This window comes from Rana temporaria, chromosome 2 (assembly GCF_905171775.1).
Source record: "Rana temporaria chromosome 2, aRanTem1.1, whole genome shotgun sequence".
NCBI lineage: Eukaryota > Metazoa > Chordata > Amphibia > Anura > Ranidae > Rana > Rana temporaria.
The window spans coordinates 210,000,732-210,022,031 of NC_053490.1; the positions used below are offsets into that span (position 1 = coordinate 210,000,732).

At 41.9% G+C, this 21,300-nt stretch overlaps 1 protein-coding gene across 1 annotated transcript in view; it reads left to right on the forward strand.

Annotated features, from left to right (window-relative positions):
- Positions 1–18,674, forward strand: part of UBE3A (ubiquitin protein ligase E3A) — a 54,554-nt gene extending 35,880 nt beyond the window's left edge. The window contains exons 5-11 of the mRNA XM_040336330.1: positions 3,298–3,442; positions 9,704–9,909; positions 10,489–10,653; positions 11,854–12,009; positions 12,103–12,176; positions 14,709–14,852; positions 17,192–18,674. Of these exons, the coding sequence (XP_040192264.1) occupies positions 3,298–3,442; positions 9,704–9,909; positions 10,489–10,653; positions 11,854–12,009; positions 12,103–12,176; positions 14,709–14,852; positions 17,192–17,312 (1,011 nt within the window). The 3' untranslated portion in view covers positions 17,313–18,674. The remainder of the gene's footprint in view (positions 1–3,297; positions 3,443–9,703; positions 9,910–10,488; positions 10,654–11,853; positions 12,010–12,102; positions 12,177–14,708; positions 14,853–17,191) is intronic.
- The last annotated feature ends 2,626 nt before the right edge of the window (positions 18,675–21,300 follow it).

Genomic DNA, 21,300 nt, shown 5'->3' on the forward strand with positions numbered 1-21,300 from the left:
ATACTGAAGCAGAGCGCGATCTCCTCCCTTCAGAGACTGGGCTGCAGGGCAGTATTCCAACACACCAAGACGACCACTGCCTTGCTAAAGAAGCTGAGGGTAAAGGTGATGGTCTGCCAAGCATGTCTCCAGACCTAAACTCCATTGAGCACCTGTGGGGCATCTTCAAACGGAAGGTGGAGGAACGCAAGGTCTCTAACATCCACCAGCTCTGTGATGTCATCATGGAGGAGTGGAAGAGAACTCCAGTGGCAACCTGTGAAGCTCTGGTGAACTCCATGTCCAAGAGGGTTAAGGCAGTGCTGGAAAATGGTGGCCACACAAAATATTGACACTTTGGGCCCAATTTGGACTTTTTCACTTAGGGGTGTACTAACTTTTGTTGCCACCTGTTTAGACATTAATGGCTGTGTTTTGAGGGGACCGCAAATTTACACTGTTATACAAGCTGTACACTCACTACTTTACATTGTAGCAAAGTGTCATTTCTTCAGTGTTGTCACATGAAAAGTTATAATATATTTACAAAAGTGTGTGTGTGTGTGGAGAGAGATAGAGATCTGACTACTTTCACACTGAGATGTTCAGGCGCTAAAGGGCTAAAAAAAATTGCGCCTGAAAAACACCTCCCCGAGTGCTTTCACACTGGAACGAAGGAAAAACAGTCCTGCAAGCAGCATCTTGTGCCTCGTTTTCACTGAGCGGATCGCTTCGGGTTGGTTCGGTAAGGTGCGCTATTTTGAGTTTTCCATTATGAAAGCGGCCCATACAACGGAACCATACCCCCCCACCATTCTGGGTCCTGCTTCAGATGTGGGGCCATAGAAAATGGTACGGTTCGGTTGGGGCGGAGCTACAATACGTTCCACTGATTGTTGGACACGCTAGGCATTTTTTTTCTAAACCCCATATGGCCCCTGACGGTCTGACTTGCAGTGGAAATGCTCACCTGAATAGGCCAGACCATTCTAACCCTTCCAAACTGTACCGACCCAAACCGTTATGCTTAGTGAAAATCAGGCATTTGGGGCGTTGCGGGAGCGGTGTATACTAAAGATAGCGGCGCTTTACCGCCGACACCCCCCCAGCCCCAGTGTGAAAGTACTCTAATGTATATTTATGGTAGAGGCTAATGTCAGTTGAGATCCTGTTGCTGGCAACAACTTCGCAGCAACAAGATGACGATATGGGACAGGGCAGGACAGAGGAATAATCAACTATTTGCACAGGTCTCTCCCTTGCCACCTGGATTAATAAAGAACTTGGCTAGTGTTGATCTGTAGTCTAGTGACTCTACTGCCACATCCCGAATGACTTATTTACCAAGAAAAAAGGAACCCCCTATGGGACTTAAAGGACAATAGATGGAGCGTAAGAAAAAAGAGCCCCGCGCCATGGTTAAATTCTACTACTAATAGTAACTAATATATATAAGCTGAGCGTAACCAAAGTATATAAAAAGTATATGTTTTATTACAACTGATTAAAACAATTTTTAGTCCATCAATTCATAAGTATTGAATAAAAACAATGAACCATCATATAACAATCAATGTACAATAGTCTACAATACTCTGGAATAGAAGGTGGTTGGCGCCAGGGAGTAAGAGTTGTTTGGTGAACCCCTACGTATGGCTAAGTACATATTATTTATATAAGACTAACCTGGGGCCAACCAGCTTCTATTCCAGAGTATTGTATACTATCGTATATAGATTTATGATGATTCACTGTTTTTATTCAATACTTCTGAATTGATGGACAATTTTTTTTTTAATCATTTGCAATAAAATGTATACTTGGAGCGTAGCCAATCTACTGCCCTTGAAGTCCCATGGGGGGGTCCTCCTTCGTTGCCACCTGGATGAACAAGGCTGCTGCTCTCTTGTTGGCAAATCCTATTCTGCATCGTTTCCTTCAGCGATGAATCAATGCCTTGCTTGTCCAGACAGCAGCTAAGCAACCTGTGGAAGCAGGTAAAATGTTCACCATTTTTAACAATCTTGTTACACTCAATTTGTTGCAAGTGTGACATCCGCCTAAGGCAGGCTATAGACAATGTGAATTTATTTTCTGGAACCACGGGTTCCACCATCCACACACAGTGCTGACAGGGGATTCCCTTCTGCCATTACATTGTCTTCTCCTGGTAGGCAGGGGTAGCTGTCCTCACTGGGAGAAGACCGTGATTATTGCCAGCGGCTATAGCATTTCAAAAGTGGCAAATCAAGCACGAATGGATGACCTGAAACTGGAAGTGTCAAAATGCTTGTCCTCCGGCTTCATCGCAAGCAAATTCCCAGCAATCTGGTTGTACCCAAGTTGATTGATCAACTTGGTACATTCAGCCTGCCTATACATGGTTAGATTCGAGCCATCTATGGCCAATCTTTTAAAAGTAGCAGCATGAAGCAAAGTTTTATGGGCAGGGTAACATTAGTAAACTTTTGTACCTCAGTTATACGAAGAATGCTAGGTGCTGTATAGAGGATATTGGAGAAGAAAATCGGTTAATCCATTTCAAATTGTGTAGCCTTATTATTTCTAAGATATAATTTTGCACATTATGCTTTCCTTGACATAAGTTTTTCTTTTAACATCTCTCTAGCTGTCTGCCCAAATAAGGCTGGGTTCACACTACGATTTTCCCGTCAGTCAGCCGCATACGATTTCAGTATTGAAAACGTACGGGCCCGGACGGGATAACGTATAGATAGACGATGCATTGCAAATCGTATGCACTCAGATGCATCCGGGTGCGTACGATTTGCTGGCAAAACGTTTTTTAAACGTACGCAAAACCGTGTTCAACCACGGTTTTGCGGCCGTTTTTAAAACAGTATGGCAAACGCATACGTTTTTCTTTAACATTCACGTCAATGGAAAACGCACATATGTGCGGTTCCATACGTTCCCGTCCGTTTCAGCCGCATACGGTTTTTCATATAAATCGTATGCGGCTGACGGACGGGAAAATCGTAGTGTGAACCCAGCCTAACAGCTTAATTACCCTGTTTGATATGTGTAAAATTTTGCTCGGTGTTTTGTTTTGTTTTTTCTACAAAAATTGTGAAATGTTCCATGCCTCGCTTATTTTTATCAAACAAGATACAGTGAAAAGAGGAATTCAACCTAAAATGGCATCAGAGGATAGATAAGGCAAAATATATTTCACCAACAATAGAAGCCATTCAGCTGTAAAGAAAGTGGGCTAGAAATGCATGAAGACACAATGGTTGATCATTTAAAAAAGAAGCTGCAGCGTTGACTTTTTAAAATTCTTTTTTCCTCCTTTAGCTAGAAATGATTGCCATGGAAAACCCAGCAGACCTGAAAAAGCAGCTGTATGTGGAGTTTGAGGGGGAGCAGGGGGTAGATGAAGGAGGAGTATCCAAAGAGTTTTTCCAACTAGTTGTGGAAGAAATATTTAACCCTGATATAGGTAAGTGATTTAATGCATTTTCTTTTTTACTTGGGATTTGGGTACACCGAATACCAATCAAATAACCTTCAAATCAATTGATTGTGCACAAATACTGTATATACACACTATATTGCCAAAAGTATTGGGATTGTATTTATATGCACATGAACTTTAATGGCATCCCAGTCTTAGTCCGTTGGGTTTAATATTGAGTTGACCCAGCCTTTGCAGCTATAAACTCTTCAATTCTTCTGGGAATGCCGTCCACAAGGTTTAAGAGTGTCTATGGGAATGTTTGAACTTTGTTGATAAGACCGTGGCCCTTTATTCTCTACCGACTGCCAGATTCTGAGTAAATGGACTACCGAGACCACTTTACAATTCTAAATGAGTCAAGGCTGGCCTGTCCTCTATCACCCTATTTATTCCTTATGGAACATTTAGGGCAGGGTGCCCAACCTTTTGAAGAGCGAGGACCACTTAAGCGACTTGGTAACCGGTTGCAGGCCGTAATGAGCAGAGCGGGTGGATGGCAGACCACTCGGCTCTATAGAGCCCACTCTACGTTCAGCACACCAAACTTGCAGGTAAGAGAAGTCTATGGCTCAGTGCAGGTAACCCACAGGTGCACTTCTCTGCACTTGTGAATCAGTTTGCAAGAAGCACAGTAACCACTGCAGAACAGATATGCCCATATATACACAGATTATAGTAATAAACTTACCTTTTAATAACGGTATTCCATTTTATTCCATCCCAGAGCAGGAGGTCGCGGGCCACATCAGAGGGCTCCGCAGGCCACTGGTTGGGCACCCCTCATTTAGGGAATGCCAACTGTCGGAACTGTTCCTTCGAAAGTAGGGTTGCACCGATACTGGTATCTGTGCCAATACTAGGCATTTTACACAAGTATTGGTGCATTTTCACGAGTACTGAAACCTAAAACTAATACCTTCTGGCTCAGTTGTCAGCGTGATTCTCCTGCTGACAACTGAAATGTATGCAAAAGAATGCAGCAATTATAATTTAAGGAGCGGGGCCACCATGTCCTTGGATGAAGGAGTCATCCATTATCAGTGGGGTTCCTGCTTACAGATGGATGTGAACAGAACCGGGGGCAGCTGCTGCTAGCCATCAGTATCTGTGGAGGAGCAGACACGTCAACAGTTCTTTTTCTGTACTTTTTTGTAGTGTGCTTAAAGGGATAAAGCACAGAATCACTAGGGTCGAATCTTGACCTTTTGATGGTACACAATGCTAAATATTAATCCAGACCGCACTGGAGAAAAAATAGGATTCTTCCCACAGAAAATCTTCTTGCCTTGCGCCATAAGAAATATGCTTTCCAAGTACAATGATAGACTTTTCAAGAGTTTAGGTATGATGTGGGTAGACCCTGGTCCTCAAAGACCTGGACTTCAGCAGTCGGGTCTTTAAGCCAGAAACCAGGAAGCAGAGTGGTAAACCAGTAGGTGGAACCGAAGAAACCAGACAATCTTGAAGGGTCCACAGAGAGTCTGCCAGGAGTCTGACAAGGTCCACATTGGTCAGTACGGACCAATGAGAAACACAGTAGTGCCCTGAACCTGCACAGCAGACTAGGAATGCGTTTTCAGAGGCAGAATAGGTGTGGGTCAAGTTTAACTAATCCCATGGAGTCACCAAACCATCCGCTGTGAAGACTAGATTTTTTTTCCTGGACATGGAGACAAACTTGCTCAGCTTGTTGAACCTGTAAGCCAGTGGGCTTGTCCAGAGTTATGCTCCTGAGACGGAGGTCTTGAAACCACCCTGGGTGAAGAAGCCATGCTTCTGAGTTTAGATGTTGACTATGGAGACTGTCCACCTGCCTATTCCCAACATCTGGTATATGCACAGCGGAATGAAGATCCAACCAAGCTGGAATCTGATTGGCTTATCCTTGGAATGCAAGACTTCAGGTTGCTCCCTGATGGTTAATGTAAGCCACTGCTCTGGCGTTGTCTGACTAAATCCTGGTCAGATGACCTTGCAGTTAAGAGGTTTAGTGTTGAAGCAATAACTGAATCACTCTGAGTTCTAGAATGTTAATGGGGAGACCAGCTTCCTTTGGGCACCCAATTCCAGGACTTCCCTCCAGCCAACAGGCTGGAATATGTTGTGAGCACCTTCCGGGCCTATTGGAGGGATCCATATGCCCAACTTCAGGGCTGGACTTGTGAGCCACCAGGCCAAAGCGAGCCTGGTTTTGGGGGTCAGGTGCATTCAGTGGTCCGAAGCCTAACCTCAAATAAGTGCAGCGCTTCAATGAAAATAATTAACCACTTCAGCTATAAAATGCACTGATTACTGTGTAAATGTCACTGGCAGGGAAAAGAGGTTAACACTAGGGGGCAGTCAAGGGGTTAACTGTGTTCCCTAGTGTGTGTTCTAACTGTGGGGGGGGGGAGGACTGACTATAGGAGATGACGGGTCGTGATTCCTAGATCGTAGGAAGGAGCCGATGTACAGCTATGACGGCTTGCGGGACCATGCTGACCTGCCGCAGTATGACGGCAGATGGTCGGCAAGTGGGGCTAAAAGACGGTTTGTTTTTTGGCATGATCAGTCATAATTTCACAATTTCTGCCAGGGTATGCAAACCTTTGAGCTCAACTGTACAAAGGGTAAGTACTCAAGCCACCTCAGATGTAACAAGGGCTCAAAGAAACAAGAAAAACGTAATTTACCATATTGACAACATTGGAGGAGTGTACTTAAGAGTTGAGTCTGTATGATGAGAACTTGGTTGTGAAATGCACCATTAACCCGCAGTGCACTTGCAACATGGAGCAGCCATTGTTACTGGGCAAAGCTGTGCAGCAATTTATCACTGTTACTGTAGACCAGCTGAAATGACCCCTAGTCTGGCTGCACACTGCAGCCGAGTGCCATTCATAGAGCCTAAACACAGGAAGTAGGCTGAGGCACTAGATTGAGACAGCTTACATTGTCTGATGGTTATGGCCCCTAGAGTGAGGAGCTGCTCCAGAGCAGTGTAAAGTTATGCTAGTCCTTGTGGGGATGTTGGCAAATTATTTAACAACATAAGGTGGGGTGGAGGCAGAGTTTAAAGTTCTGGCTTTTAGCCTATGAATACCACATTCTGCACCCAAAAATCTGAAATGTCTTGGGACTAGGTGGCCTCACAGATGTTCCTCCATTTTGAGAATTGAAGGCACCTTATTGTGAGGAGGATTTGCTTGTGGATTTGGAGAATTTGGGAGTTCAGGATTTACTGTGGAAATGGAGAGTTCCAGGCTTACCTTAGTTGGACCTTGAGAGAAACTATTATTATTTTGAAGTTTAGAGTTCTCGAGGCTTAGCCTTTTCTTTTACTTGGGCAAACCATGTTCTCTTCTACCTCTTCTTAGCCTTTTATCCACAAGCTCTTTAAACGTGAGATGCCCGCTACAGGAATTGTCAATCTTGTCAACACATGATTTACAACACAGGATCCCCAAACCTCAATAGCATTGATGGGCAAGAGTTAAAGATTTTTTTATGGATCAGGCCAGTCACTGTATAAAACCAGGTTGCAGTAGTGCGTATAATGGAAAGTTTATACAGGCTGTGGACTTTTAAGATGAGGATCAAAATGGTGTCCTTGTATTTTTGAATTAAGTCTGGAGACGGGGACTCGTGTGTAAACCCAAAAGGGGTACGCCACAGAAGCAGGAAGGGTAATGCTGGCTGTGAACTTGCTGTAGGGCAGCAGGGAACACAAGTCAACATCCTGGAGGATTGTGGTGTGAGTGCGGCTTAGGGGATGATGGGAAGGCTGAGAAGGCCTGAGCATGCTCTGGAAAATAGCATGCACATGTGTAGTAAGACAACCCAAAGGGAGGCAGGACAGACTCCGTAGGGGTGCACAGGTAGTAATAGATACTGGGTGCAGCCTCCAAGGCTATGCCGAGGTTCAACCGATTTACAGAGCTGCAAAATGAGCCCCTATTTGCTCTGCAGAAACTGAAAAAGCTTTCTAGAAGAAAAAACAATGCTGAGAAAAAGTAAGAGTGTTTGCTTCCCCCTGCAGGAAAAAAAAAGATGTTCGTTCTTTTAGGACAATAGTGAAATACTGGCACGTGGGGTGGTTTTGGTTTATAATAGGCTATACAGCTTTGATTGCCGGTGTCCAATTTTCCAAATGCATCTGAATAACTTATCCCAGGGCTCGACAAATCCCGGGCGCCAGGTCGCCATGGCGACTAGAAATAGTGTCCTGGCGACTTGGCTTAAAAGGTGGGCAAAAAAAATCGTTGCTTTCTGTCACGCCGTATTTGCGCAGCGGTCTTACAAGCACACTTTTTTGGGAAAAAATTACACTTTTTTTAATTAAAAAATAAGACAACAGTAAAGGTATCCCCATTTTTTTTTATATTATGAAAGATAATGTTACGCCGAGTAAATTCATACCCAACATGTCACGCTTCAAAATTGCGTCCGCTCGTGGAATGCCGACAAACTTTTACCCTTTAACCACTTAAGCCCCGGACCAATATGCAGCCTAAAGACCCAAGGTGTTTTTACAGTTCGGGACTGCGTCGCTTTAACAGACAATTGCGCGGTCGTGCGACGTGGCTCCCAAACAAAATTGGCGTCCTTTTTTCCCCACAAATAGAGCTTTCTTTTGGTGGTATTTGATCACATCTGCGGTTTTTAGTTTTTGCGCTATAAACAAAAATAGAGCGACAATTTTGAAAAAAAAGCAATATTTTTTACTTTTTGCTGTAATAAATATCCCCCAAAAACATATATAAAAACATTTTTTTTCCTCAGTTTAGGCCGATACGTATTCTTCTACCTATTTTTAGTAAAAAAAAATCGCAATAAGCGTTTATCGATTGGTTTGCGCAAAATTTATAGTGTTTACAAAATAGGGGATAGTTTTATTGCATTTTTATTTTTTATTTTTTTTTTACTACTAATGGCGGCGATCAGCAATTTTTTTCGTGACTGCGACATTATGGCGGACACTTCGGACAATTTTGACACATTTTTGGGACCATTGTCATTTTCACAGCAAAAAATGCATTTAAATTGCATTCTTTATTGTGAAAATGACAGTTGCAGTTTGGGAGTTAACCACAGGTGGCGCTGTAGGAGTTAGGGTGCACCTAGTATGTGTTTACAACTGTTTGGGGGTGTGGCTGTAGGAATGACGTCATCGATCGTGTCTTCCCTATAAAGGGAATGACGCGATCGATGCGCCGCCATAGTGAAGGACGGGGAAGCCGTGTTTACACACGGCTCTCCTCGTTCTTCAGCTCCGGGGAGCGATCGCGACGGAGCGGCTATAAACAAATAGCCGCGCCGTGGTCCCGGATCGCTCCCCGAGCGGACCCGACCTCCGCATGTAGCGGGGGGGGTCCCGATCGGACCCCCCACCCGCTAATAGGGGAGGACGTACCTATACGCCCATGTGCCTGTACGTGCCATATTGTGGACGTATATGTACATGGGCTGGTCCTTAAGTGGTTAAAATCTTCATAGGCGACGTTTAAAAAAAAATCTACAGGTTGCATGTTTTGAGTTAGAGGAGGGCTCTACCAATCGCGGCGATACCTCACATGTGTGGTTTGAACACTGTTTACATATGTGTTCGCTTCTGCGCGCAAGCTCATCAGGACGGGGTGCGTTTTCTGGCTCCTAACCCTTTTAGCTGGCTCCTAGATTCCAAGCAAATTTGTCAACCCCTGACTTATCCTATGTATTTTAATGTATGATAAAGAAATGTATGCATTTTCATTTTGCCTTGACATACTTTAAAGGAATCCTGTAGAGAGGCTCTTATTCATGATCACTTGAAAATGCTACTTGCCTGGCTGTTGCAGGAATCTAATGGCTTTATTGGTTTGACGCTGACCTGCAAAAGGCATACGGATGGACCTATCCTTGTTGGGATTTAGTAGTTTAGCAGTTTACCTACCCTGGCCATGTATTTGTTTTCATGAACCAAAGGATTATTCTTAATTTTTTCAGATACTTATCCACTGGTATGCAAGGCAGATTTATTGGCATTGTCAGTAATATTGTCATGGGAGAACTGTAGGGACTGCCATTGCTGTTGTGTTGACTTGCTGGCTTTGGTACTTTTATAAATTACTAAACTAGAATAAGTATGCAGATCAGGGAGTTGGATAACCTTCCCTGCATACTTGTTCTGGTCTGATTCCACAATATTACGAGCTTAAACGTATAAATGTGTATTTTTAATTCCAATAATAAATGCCCTGTATTCTATGGTTTTCCTTCCTGCAGGCATGTTTACATATGATGAGTCCACAAAATTCTTTTGGTTCAACCCATCTTCGTATGAGACTGAAGGACAATTTACCCTCATTGGAATTGTTCTGGGCTTGGCAATATACAACAATTGCATCCTAGATGTGCATTTTCCAATGGTTGTTTATCGCAAATTGATGGGAAAAAAAGGAACATTTCGTGATCTGACAGACTCTCACCCTGTAAGTGTAATCTAAAAGCATTTTCACAACACTCCAATGAAATAACAATTTTAGAAATTGGGGCGGCCAATGACAGATTATATGATGCCAATTTTTGTGGCCGATATTTTAGGCCGATTAAAAAAAAAAATAAAAAGCATCAGCCACTTCTCCCTGCTTTCTCCTGTCACTCTATCACACACTTGATGTCCTCAGTACAGATGGCACTGGTTACATGTAGTGGCCCGCCCAGATCCAATCCCATTGGCTGGTGTTTGATAGCTGCTGGGTCCTGCCCACCTCCAACATCAAGCTCAATTTTGACCGCTCCTCTCTCTGAATTCAGTTACGCATCAGTTTCACACCCTCAGCGACTCGGCAAGCATCAAGCGCCCAGCTGAGTGTGGAGGAGGAACACTTGTGGGTGCGGTCAGTGTTAAATATCGGCCTAATTTGGATAATAATCGGCCGCTGCTGATTTATCAAAAATGGCCAAATAAGTTACCTGTAAGCCTGTGTGCCACCGTTTTAAGGACCTTTCTCACCAGTTGTACATGCTCTCATTTGATAAACCTTACTGAATGACGTAACTTTTTACAGGTCCTGTACCAAAGTTTAAAAGAACTGTTGGAGTATGAGGGCAGTGTTGAGGACGACATGATGATAACTTTTCAGATATCACAAAATGATCTTTTTGGAAATCCTTTAATGCATGACTTAAAGGAGAATGGAGATACAATTCCCATTACAAATGAAAACAGAAAGGTATGATTTTTTGGATTACTTTGCTATCTTAACAGGTCACTTAAAATGCGCACTGTCCTGATTTGTTGTATTAACTTTATTAAAGGAGTTGTAAAGGCAGAAGTTTTTTAAATGCAGCCCCTCGGTCGGCCGGCTAGGACTCTCCTGATTGGCTGAGACAAAGCAGCAGTGCCATTGGCTCCCACGGTTGTCAATCACAGTTAACCAATCAGGAGAGAGAGGGTGGTGGGGCCAAACGGCAGCTCCGTGTCTGTATGGGGACACGGAGCTGTAGCTCGACTTGAATGTCCCCACAGCAAGCAGCTTGCTGTGAGGGCACTTGACAGGAGGAAGGGGCCAGGAGTACAGAAGAGGGACTCGAAAGGGAGGATCCAGGCTGCCCTGTGCAAAACCATTACATAGGGCAGGTAAGTATAACATTTTTTTGTTTATTCTTTTTTTAAAACAAAACTTTACAATCACTTTAATGGATGTGAAAAATCTTGTTGCAGATTGTTCTCTGTATGTTTTCTTGTCGTTATATTCAGAAATGTTGGTGCTCTTAGTCTAGCTTCATAACTTGTGCATTATTTTAAAATTTAATTTCATGTTACTGTTAATGTTCAATCAGCTGCTGTGCCATTCATTTTCAAGCCTGTTTTGGCACAGTACAATGCTAAGAAGCAAACCATCTGTGTGTTATGGTATGGTGTGTTTAAAAAAAAGTGTCCTGTTGTGTCCACCAGGGCTTGGCAGCCCATTCAGAATAAATGGGTGACTTAACGCAACACATGATGTACCACATGCTTACATGAGTGCAGTAACATCCCAGACAGGCGTGAAAAGAGGGCTATGCTGTAAAGCCGCCGCACACTTGGAAATCCTTGCCAGAAGTTGGGCTGCCAGATCTTTATCGGGTATCTTCATACGTGTGTATTTCCAAATGTCAAAGATATGGCTCCTGAGCATATTGTGCAGGGGAGGGATCAACAAAGACAAACATAAAAACCGCACCACGCAGTGTCATATGGTGACCTTTTCCAACGTTGCTATTCAGTATGCAGTTGCTGCCTGTCAGACATGTTTACTTTTTCAATAGCCGATCTAGATTGGATTTCAGATTTACCCATATTGTTTCTGATTATACAGTTCACAAATATTACACAAGTATTTGGGTTTTTATTTTAAGTATTTTCATTTATTTTTTATTTATTTTTTTAGGAGTTCGTTAGTCTCTATACAGATCATATTTTGAATAAGTCTGTGGATAAACAGTTTAAAGCCTTCAGAAGGGGGTTTCACATGGTTACCAATGAGTCCCCATTAAAGTATTTGTTTAGACCGGAGGAAATAGAACTTCTAATCTGTGGAAGTAGGGTAAGGGATTTACTTTTTTTCCAGTGCCTTGTTTCCTATTGCTCCATTTTCTGGCCTGGGAAGTTTATTATTAACTGCATGTTTTCTTCACAGAACTTGGATTTTCAGGCGCTTAAAGAGACAACAGAGTATGATGGGGGCTACACAAGAGACTCTCAAATTATTCGGTGAGTGTATATGTATTTACCTGTGAGGCAGAATAAGGAAAGCTGTAGAAAAAGCAATCGGAGTGCTTGCATATGAATATAAACTTTGTTGTTGTGGATAGTATAGCCACACCTTGGCTCCCAGACTTGTGAAGTCTATGGGCTGGGGAAGGTTGTAGTTAAAGTATTTTTATTTTATTTTTTTGTGGGTAAATATCAAATATTGCAGATGAATATTTCATATTTACCCGTTTCTGACTGCTACCTGTATGTTGACAAGAATCATCTGAAAATAACCTGCTTTTATGTTCAAGTTACCCTAGATAAAGCAGAGGAGTGACTCTTCCTCCTTTCTTCTCCTATCTCCTTTATACGGCTCTAAATAGACTTTCCATTACAGACCGCAACTGAAAACTTTTTTAGTATTTGATAGATTAACCCCTTGGCGCCGGCTGCCGCCGGCTCTTTGAGGGATTTGCTAATTTGGGAGGCAGGACCGGGTTTATGGCCATGTGACTGCCGTGTTTAAAAGTCACGGAAAACTGAAGTTTTTAGCAGGGCTGTGGAGTCGGAGTCGGGGGAAATTTTGGGTACCTGGAATCTGAGTCGGCAAACAATGCTCCGACTCCGACTCCTACTAAATTTAGATTGGAATTAAAAAAAAAAAAAGCAAGTTTAAATGTCCCAATTCACAAAAAGTTATAATTAATAACTTCTCTACTGTAAGAATAAAGACCAATGCATGCAGTGCCTCACGTAACCGCAAAACGAACACGTTAAGTGACCGTGAAGAAGCATGCTTTTCATGTGCTTCACTATATGGCACGCAAAGCACAATTAGGAGCTGCAATACTTATACTTTCCATAGTGTTGTGTTCTGCTTTTACAGGGAACGCATGTTGGAGAACCAGTAAGGCCGGGTACACACGAGAGGATTTATCCGCGGAAACGGTCCGGGGGACCGTTTCCGCGGATAAATCCTCTGGCGGATTTTGATCTCATGGTTGTACTAACCATGAGATCAAAATCCCAGCGGAATTCTGTCCACGGTGACGTGTCGCGCCGTCGCCGCGATGATGACGCGGCGACGTGCGCGACGCTGTCATAAGGAATTCCACGCATGCGGCGAATCATTACGACGGGGGATGGATTCGGACGGATTGATCTGGTGAGTCTGTACAGACCAGCGGATCAATCCGTTGGAATGGATTCCAGCGGATCGATTTCTTGGCATGTCAAGAAATTTTGATCCGCTGGAAATCAATCCCCGGGGACAAAAATCAGCGGAAACAGATCCGCTGGATCGTACAGACCAGGGGATCTATCCGCTGGAGCCGGTCCGCAGATCAATTCCAGCGGATCGATCCTCTCGTGTGTACGGGGCCTAAGTGTCCAAATACAAAAATTCCAACAGGAGTTTTATAAAGCACTAAAAGAAGTTTGAAAGGTATGATCGCTCATCAAAACTTACTGTTGAAGAAGCCATCCTTGTTTATCCAGAGATCGTTGGTGATGTGGCCAGAATAGTTACTGCAATGCCACCCACCCAAGTCAGTGTCGAAAGATTATTTTCAGCCCTAAAAATAATAAAGTCTGACTTAAGAGCTTCTATGAAAGAGGATCTGGCAGAGGCAATTCTCTTCCTTAGAACTCTACATTGAATTGATTTGCATTTGCTAAGCCTATAACTACATTTCAAGATTAATATAAACCATTTCTAGGTTTTACAGATTTTGTTTTTGATTCATTATAGATAAGCTTTGTTTTTGTTCTAAAACAACCAAATAATGTGGTTTGTATTTTTTGAACTGGTAAAAATCCTGTTCCTGATGTTTATGCCTGCTGCTACTATCCAGCCACTTGATTGTGTTTACTGTATTGCACAGTTTAAGCAAAAGACAGACTGTTGGCTTCCCAGCCAGTAGTCCTGTGGTAGGTTGCGTTTCTTTCCCTCAAGGAATGTATAAAACACATTTGCATATTAATACGTCGGAGTCGGAAGTACATAAAACTGAGGAGTCGGAACATTTATCTACCGACTCCACAGCCCTGGTTTCTAGTGAGCCTCCGGGAGCACGCAAGGCGCGCGTTCTTGGCACAGAACTGTTGCCGCTATTGCAGGCAAATATAGGGCTGCTCTCTGTCTCATATGTGTGACAACAGTTCTACTTTAATGTCAAGGTTTATCCCTTATTTTGAAATTATGAGCCGCAGAAGGCCATATGCTATGGCAAATCTGTTCCTAGAAGGTGACATTGTGCAGATGCTAGAAGGGTCAATTGTTGGGTTGAACTGAATTTTAGCAAAGTTGATGCCCACAGCTGCCGAAGTAGGGTATTTGTCATAGCTTCAGGCTAAAAATGAAGCACAATCCCCCCCCCCCCCCCCCCCAACAGTTCATCTGAAAGACGGAAACGGTAACATTTTGGTAAATACTGCTTTTTATTTCCTTTCCTTTCTTTCCCCATATGATACGGTTTCATTTACAGAACCTGGGAGGAAATTATGTTTTCATCTTCTACTTTTTTTTTTTTTTCCTTCCTGTCCTTTAAGGGAATTCTGGGACATTGTATATTCCTTTACCGAAGAGCAGAAAAGATTGTTTTTGCAGTTTACAACTGGCACAGACAGAGCTCCTGTGGGAGGACTAGGTAAACTAAAGATGATCATAGCCAAAAATGGCCCAGACACTGACAGGTAAGCGAAATGAGAATAATTAAGAGTTTTTTTTTGTTTGTTTGTTTTTATGTTTTCTGTAACCAAGTTTGGGTATAATTGTTAAATTTTTTTTATTTATTTTTTGTCCTGGTGACCATTGTCACTGGGACAGAAAGGGAAATCCATTACAAGAGACGAGGATAAATGTTCAGTGACAATTGTCTTAAGGAGGTATAGGAAGTGACAGATCTCCCCAGTAGGACACAAAAACAGCAAAAAAATAAAAACAAGGTTTGATGTATGTGCGCTTTAACCACTTACGGGGACCGCCCACCATCAAAATCCCTTTGAAGAGGGATATCGTTCTTGTAGCAGCAGCTAGCTGTATCCCCTTCTTCATCTGGCAGTCTGCTTTCAGATAAAAGTGGACTCTGTGGCGCATTCACCGCAAGATCACGTTTATCGGTGGCGGGAGAGCGATCCTCTTCTGTGTTGACTATGGAACTGAGCGATGGGAAGATGGCCTCCATAACACTGCAGGGCGAAAGTGAGGTCAAAACGTCACTTGTGCCCATAGCTCTTAAAGAGACCTTCTCTTCTTTTTTTATTGCATTTAAGTGTAAATAGGAGGTCTTGTCATGCTTTTTTTTTTCTTTTTCTATTACATGGGATGTTTACATTCCTTGTACTGTAATAGGAATAAAAGTGACACATTCCCACTAAGCTCCCGTGCAGAAACAAACGTATACGTGAGTAGCGTCTACATATGAAAACGCAAGTATATTGCGACGGGTCAGCTCTCAAACTGACATACCTGTACAGCGAACCCATTTGCAGATTGTAAAAAAAAAAAGTCCCTAAATCTATGCCGTAGTTTGTAATTTTGTGCAAACCAAAAAATGAGCCGAATATATATCTGCCTAAACTGATAACTAAATTTCTTGTTTGTGTGTGTGTTTTTTTTTTTTATGTATAATTTTTTTGGGCTATGTATTATATCAGAAGGTAAAAATTGTGTGTGTGTGTGTGTGTGTGTTTGTTTTTTTTTTTTTTTTCCCCTAAAAATTTCCGGTCTTTTTTGTTAGCGGAGAATATAAAAATCACATAGGTGATCAAATGCCTCCAAAATGTTGCATGACGGCGCAATTGTCAGTTAAAGCGACGCAGTGCTGTATCACAAAAAATGCTCTGGTCATTAAGGGGGAAAATCCTTCTGGGCTGAATTGGAAAGTTGCTTTGCGCAGCCGCGCCATTCTGCTGACGTATATTGGCGTTAGCCGGTCGGCAAGTGGTTAAAGCACCCTTCATCTCTTGTTTGGACATGTTCTACACAGATGTTAATGGGAGTGCTGGTTGACACTGCAAAGAAGCTGCTAGCAAGCTTTTGCACTACACTACAATGTTGAAAGCCTGCTAGTTTCTTGTTCAAAGTGGCAATCGGCACTCCCATTGGGTCTCTTTTCAACATCTACAAAGTGGAGCTGAATGGTGCTTTAAAAGCTTCAACAAAGTTTGCCGAAAGTTCTGCAAATGCTTTGTAAAAGCTTGCTGTTCACACTGCTCTAACACAAGGTGAAACCTGTGCAAAACAGGCCTAATTGTGTCTTTAGAGAAAACTCTGAGGCAGTACGGCTCTGGACCTGGAAAGCACTTCACAGCCAACCTTTACCAGAACTGAGTCACTGGAAAATAATCATTGCAGAACCCAGTGCCAAAGATCCCTTCCAAGTTTTCCCCCACAACACCAGTCCATCGGTGTCTGGACGTGGTACTCAAAGCCAGACTGAGGATAACCATGCCAAGGAGTTGCAATGGAAGAGACAAAGCTCCAGTAGAGAAGAGTGCTGGTTAAAGGGGGGGAAAAATGTGATGGCAAAAAATTTAAGTTCATCTTTAACACAGAAGAGCTGCAGAATAATGCCCATCCTTCTAGGACACTTACAAATCTGAGGCATGCTGGCAGTGGGAGGGTTTATCCTGAGCTGGTCTACAGTTGTTGTTTTTTTTTTTTTTTGCCAGTGTCCATTAAGTACCTACTGTATAATACTTTTCTTGGAGTCCATTGAGGGACATAGGACCATCCCTCTGTGTTTATGGTCATGTTGCCAGTATGGCTTTGCTACAAAACTGAGGCATGCTGGTAGTAGGCTTTATCATGGACTGGCCTTCATGCATTGCTGATGCATGAAACATGGTAAAGGGTCCTACAAAAGATTTTTATTTGATTTTTTTTCCCATTTGAATGTACTGTATGTAAAGAGCTGCAAGTAGATTTATATCTTGCATGTGTGACAAAATAGTCTCTTATCCTGTATTTGATATGACATAGAACATGCTGCTATGGTTTGTAATGATTTTTATTTGAATGTCCTCTACAGGTTACCAACATCTCATACATGCTTTAATGTCCTATTACTTCCGGAGTACTTAAGCAAAGAAAAGCTGAAAGAGCGATTACTAAAGGCTATCACTTATGCCAAAGGATTTGGCATGCTGTAAAATGAAAAGGCAAAGAAAGCTTATTAAAAGGGATAACAGTTGATATGTTTTCCCTGTCCACAAAGGCCATAAGATAGTGAGCTACGTGTAGTCAACTGTATGTGTACCTTCCTTCTCTGCTGGGACAATGGGCTGGAACAGCAGATCTCTGCTGCTTATACGAACAAAGTTTTTCTTTTCCCTGCTCCTAGAGTGAAAGTGTTGTACAATCTTTCACAATTATGTACAGAGAGGTTTTCCTGAATATTTATTTTAAGGGTTAAATCACTTTTGCTCGTGTTTAATACTGCTAGAATTTGAGCCTATTTTGAGTCATTGACGACCGATACTCTTCATGATATATGCTATCATTTTGCAGACTAACTTTCAATTAAATGCTTCAGTTCATGTCCCTGCATCTACTCAAATCAGGAATTGTATTTTTCTTTCCTTTTTCTTTTTTTTTTTTTTTTTTTTCTTCTTTTACTTTTTTTTTTTTTTTTTTTTTTTAATACAGTTTGCTTTATAAAACTTGAATTCTTGGAAAACGGTGTGATGCGATTGCTGCTGTTCTAGCCCCTCGCAGTGTCTGTGACAATGTAGTCAATAAAGATGGAAGGGAGTACTTGGAATGTTATACTACAGCCTTGCAAACTCTTTCCTTTAGCCACAGCACAAAAAAAGTATACAAATTAAAGATAAAAAAGAAAAAAAAAAAAATTTCACAATTTTGTTGTCTTCACGTCTTGTAAGGTATACTGTGTTTCATTAGAATATCTTATATCTGGGTCTGTGAAAAGAGGGGGGGGTAGAATCTAGCTCTGTTTTAAACTTTTTATTTCAACATGTGTTTACTGAGAAGTGCATTTTTCAGCCAAACTGTTTGTGGTAGATGGTGGGTTGTCAGAAAAACTAGATCATTTGTTGTACCCTAAAGAAAATATAAGCTTGTGGAAGTGCACTTAAAATAAGAATAATAATTGCATATGAAGTAAACATTTTAAATAGACAATCCAAAGTCTTCCCTACGCATTTGTCAATACTCTTGTTTTATTTGAGTTCCTATACTCAAGGCACATGGGCAGAAGTGATACTGAAATAGCAGGGAGTGAACATTTCCCTGATCACAGAACACATAGTTTTATTCAGGCTGATCTCATAAGTATACAATTTACTGCTCAGTTTTTTTTTTTAATGAGAGAAATTTTAAGTCTACCATAAGACTTCCCTTGTTCTGCATCATTTTACATGTAGGGGAGAGTCACACCAGGCAGACTATACCCGAATGTATTTGTTTACCTTTCCTGAATTTCTGAGTGTGTATTGTTAATACTTCTCATGTTGCAATATGAAATAAAGGGATTATCCATTTTTAATCTATTACATACATGGTTAATTTTGTAGACAGTTGGGATTCCACATGGGCTAAACTCAGCGTGTGCCTTAAGAATTGCAGAACACTAGAGGGCCCTGTCGCTGCTGTTCTCTGAGAATTTGTAGACAAAATTAACTTTTTTTTTTTTTTTTTTTTTAACCTAAATTGCACACATTTACTGACCCACAAAAGTGACAAGGTTCTATTATGCATTAAATTAACTAGTTGTGTATATATATAAAAAAAAAAAAAAAAAGCTCATCTTCCGTTGAAGATTGTTACAGAAATTGGGAAGGGCTATTTTCCCTTTGAATCTGCCTGTATATTTGCTCTGTTTGGGTGGGTGGGAGTGGTGTTGGGCTATTATCTCTCCAGGGCAAATGTTGTTCATTTGCACGGAGGGAATGATGGCCTCCTAGGTTGAGCTGATTGATGATCCTAGTGAATACGTATTTCTTATGGTCACCCACTCCCATCTAGTGGCCACAGTGCAGCCTTTTTCTGATTCACTCTGTTCTGTATAATTTTCCTGTGATTAGAGAAAACCAATCACCACCAGAATTATTTTTTTCCTCCATGGTTTACCTTCTTTTATCTGGTTTTCTAGATATTTTCTCTGGTTTGAAGTGGTTCTTGGCAATGTGGAATGGACTGTGGCATACTAGTAGAGGGGTCCCTAATATAAACTGAGGGTGTATGGTATTTTCTGCCATTTACACACAGGCTAAATGTTGTATTAGTCATGCTTGCCTTTCACTTTAGCTCTATGGAAGACCAAAAGGGACCTAAACATAATATAGCATTATCCAATACCATATTACTGCTAATAACCTTTCTTAGTGCCGGTTTGGGCTGGCCACGTCTCACCCCACCCCCAGGTGCTTTGACTGGCCACAGTGTCTTGAGAGAATAAATTTGGCAGAACACAGTCACTCTTCCATTGGCTTAAAGAGTCCTGAAGGGCCCACTGATCACATCACTAGAGCGAAGGCGATTTCTCAGATTTTTGAAGGAGAGGTGTTGGGATATTGGGAAAATAGTCTGTGCCTTAACATGGACTTGGACTTAAACTATCTCTGTTCGAAACAGGGATGTTTAATAGGAAATTCGGATGTAAACCCGATTCATGAAATTTGAGCTGGGCACATATATCTGTGGTGTTTTATCTCTTCAAAGCACTAAGCCCCATAGCGGTCTCCTGCTTCATTCTTCTGTTATCTGCCTGATAACTCCTGGCAAGTTCTCCATCACATATGATGAAAGCCGCTGGAGTTTTTGTGTTGGGATGGGTGCTATAAATTAGCACTGAGCTGAACTATTCAACAAACAGAGCTGGAAGTCTCTACCTCTGAGGATGGGGGGGGTGTGCCTTTCCTCCGATCAGCTGTCTTGGCTGTATGCCCAGGTTTCACTGCAGTGGTAACCAGGAAGAAAAAAAAATCTAACACAATGTGCTCTTTCTTGACAGTATATAAAGTTTAAGACACCAGATATACATGTAAAACTTATGTAGGGAGATTTGTTTCCTCTGTATCATCTGAGGCTGTTCACTGGGTATACATCCACTTTAAGGCTGGGTTCACACTATTGCGGATATCTTGCATCCAATTTGCTTGACAGGAATGTGTGCCTGACTCTCAATGGAGCTGGTTCACACAGCTCTGTGGCGGCTGCAGAGCGGATTGCACAGGGATCCTGTGCATCTTTGGCTGGGTTTCAGGTCTGAATTCAGGCCTGATACGTCTCTGAAACGGAGGACAGGGATGCACTGGACCCATGCTGTGAGCTGCATCCAATTTAGGTGTGACGGAAAATGATGTACCATCCTGCAATGAGGGAAGCTTTTTTTTTTTGCAATTGTTTTTTGTTAGGGGTTAGTAAACTAAAAAAGAGGAAATATCAAATATATAATATATATTTGATGTCTCACTTTGCTACTTTACATTGTAGCAACGTGTAATTTCTTCAGTGTTGTCACATGAAAATATATATATAATAAAATATTTACAAAAATGTGAGGGGGTGTACTCACTTTTGTGAGATACTGTATATTATCCAACTGCACCCCCCCCCCCCCGTGGAATGCGGTGACTCCTGCAGGCACATCCATCTTCACCTGTTCTTCATTCACACACAGTTGTTTGAGTTGCCAGGCTGTGTTGATGTCTCACTTGTACATGCACACTGGAGTTGCCATAGTGGCACAGCACTTTGTGTTCTGCGCAGGCAGAGAGTACTGCTCATGTGCCAATTATGTTATTGGCTTGAGTCGATGCCAGTATTTATTAAATGATGCAAGTTTGAGATGTCTCAAAGGCACCTGCAGGTAAGACTTTTTATTTTTTTTCGCTTTATATATAGCTTTACTTTTAGGCTAAAGTCACATTTTTGACTTCACTAATACTATAAGAAAAAAAAAAATCAACCAGGAGTAATCCACACCAGCAAAATATTTGTTTTGACTGCTCTGTATGTTGATGGGTTATTGCATATCATTGGTGTTGATTTTTGTCATTCACACGGCCATTAAAAAAAAAAAGTACATACAAGAATTTTTAAATTACAGATATGATGAATGCAGCTACAGTGTTTTCATTGGAGCCATTAACACTGTTTTTGTAAGCGCATGCATGA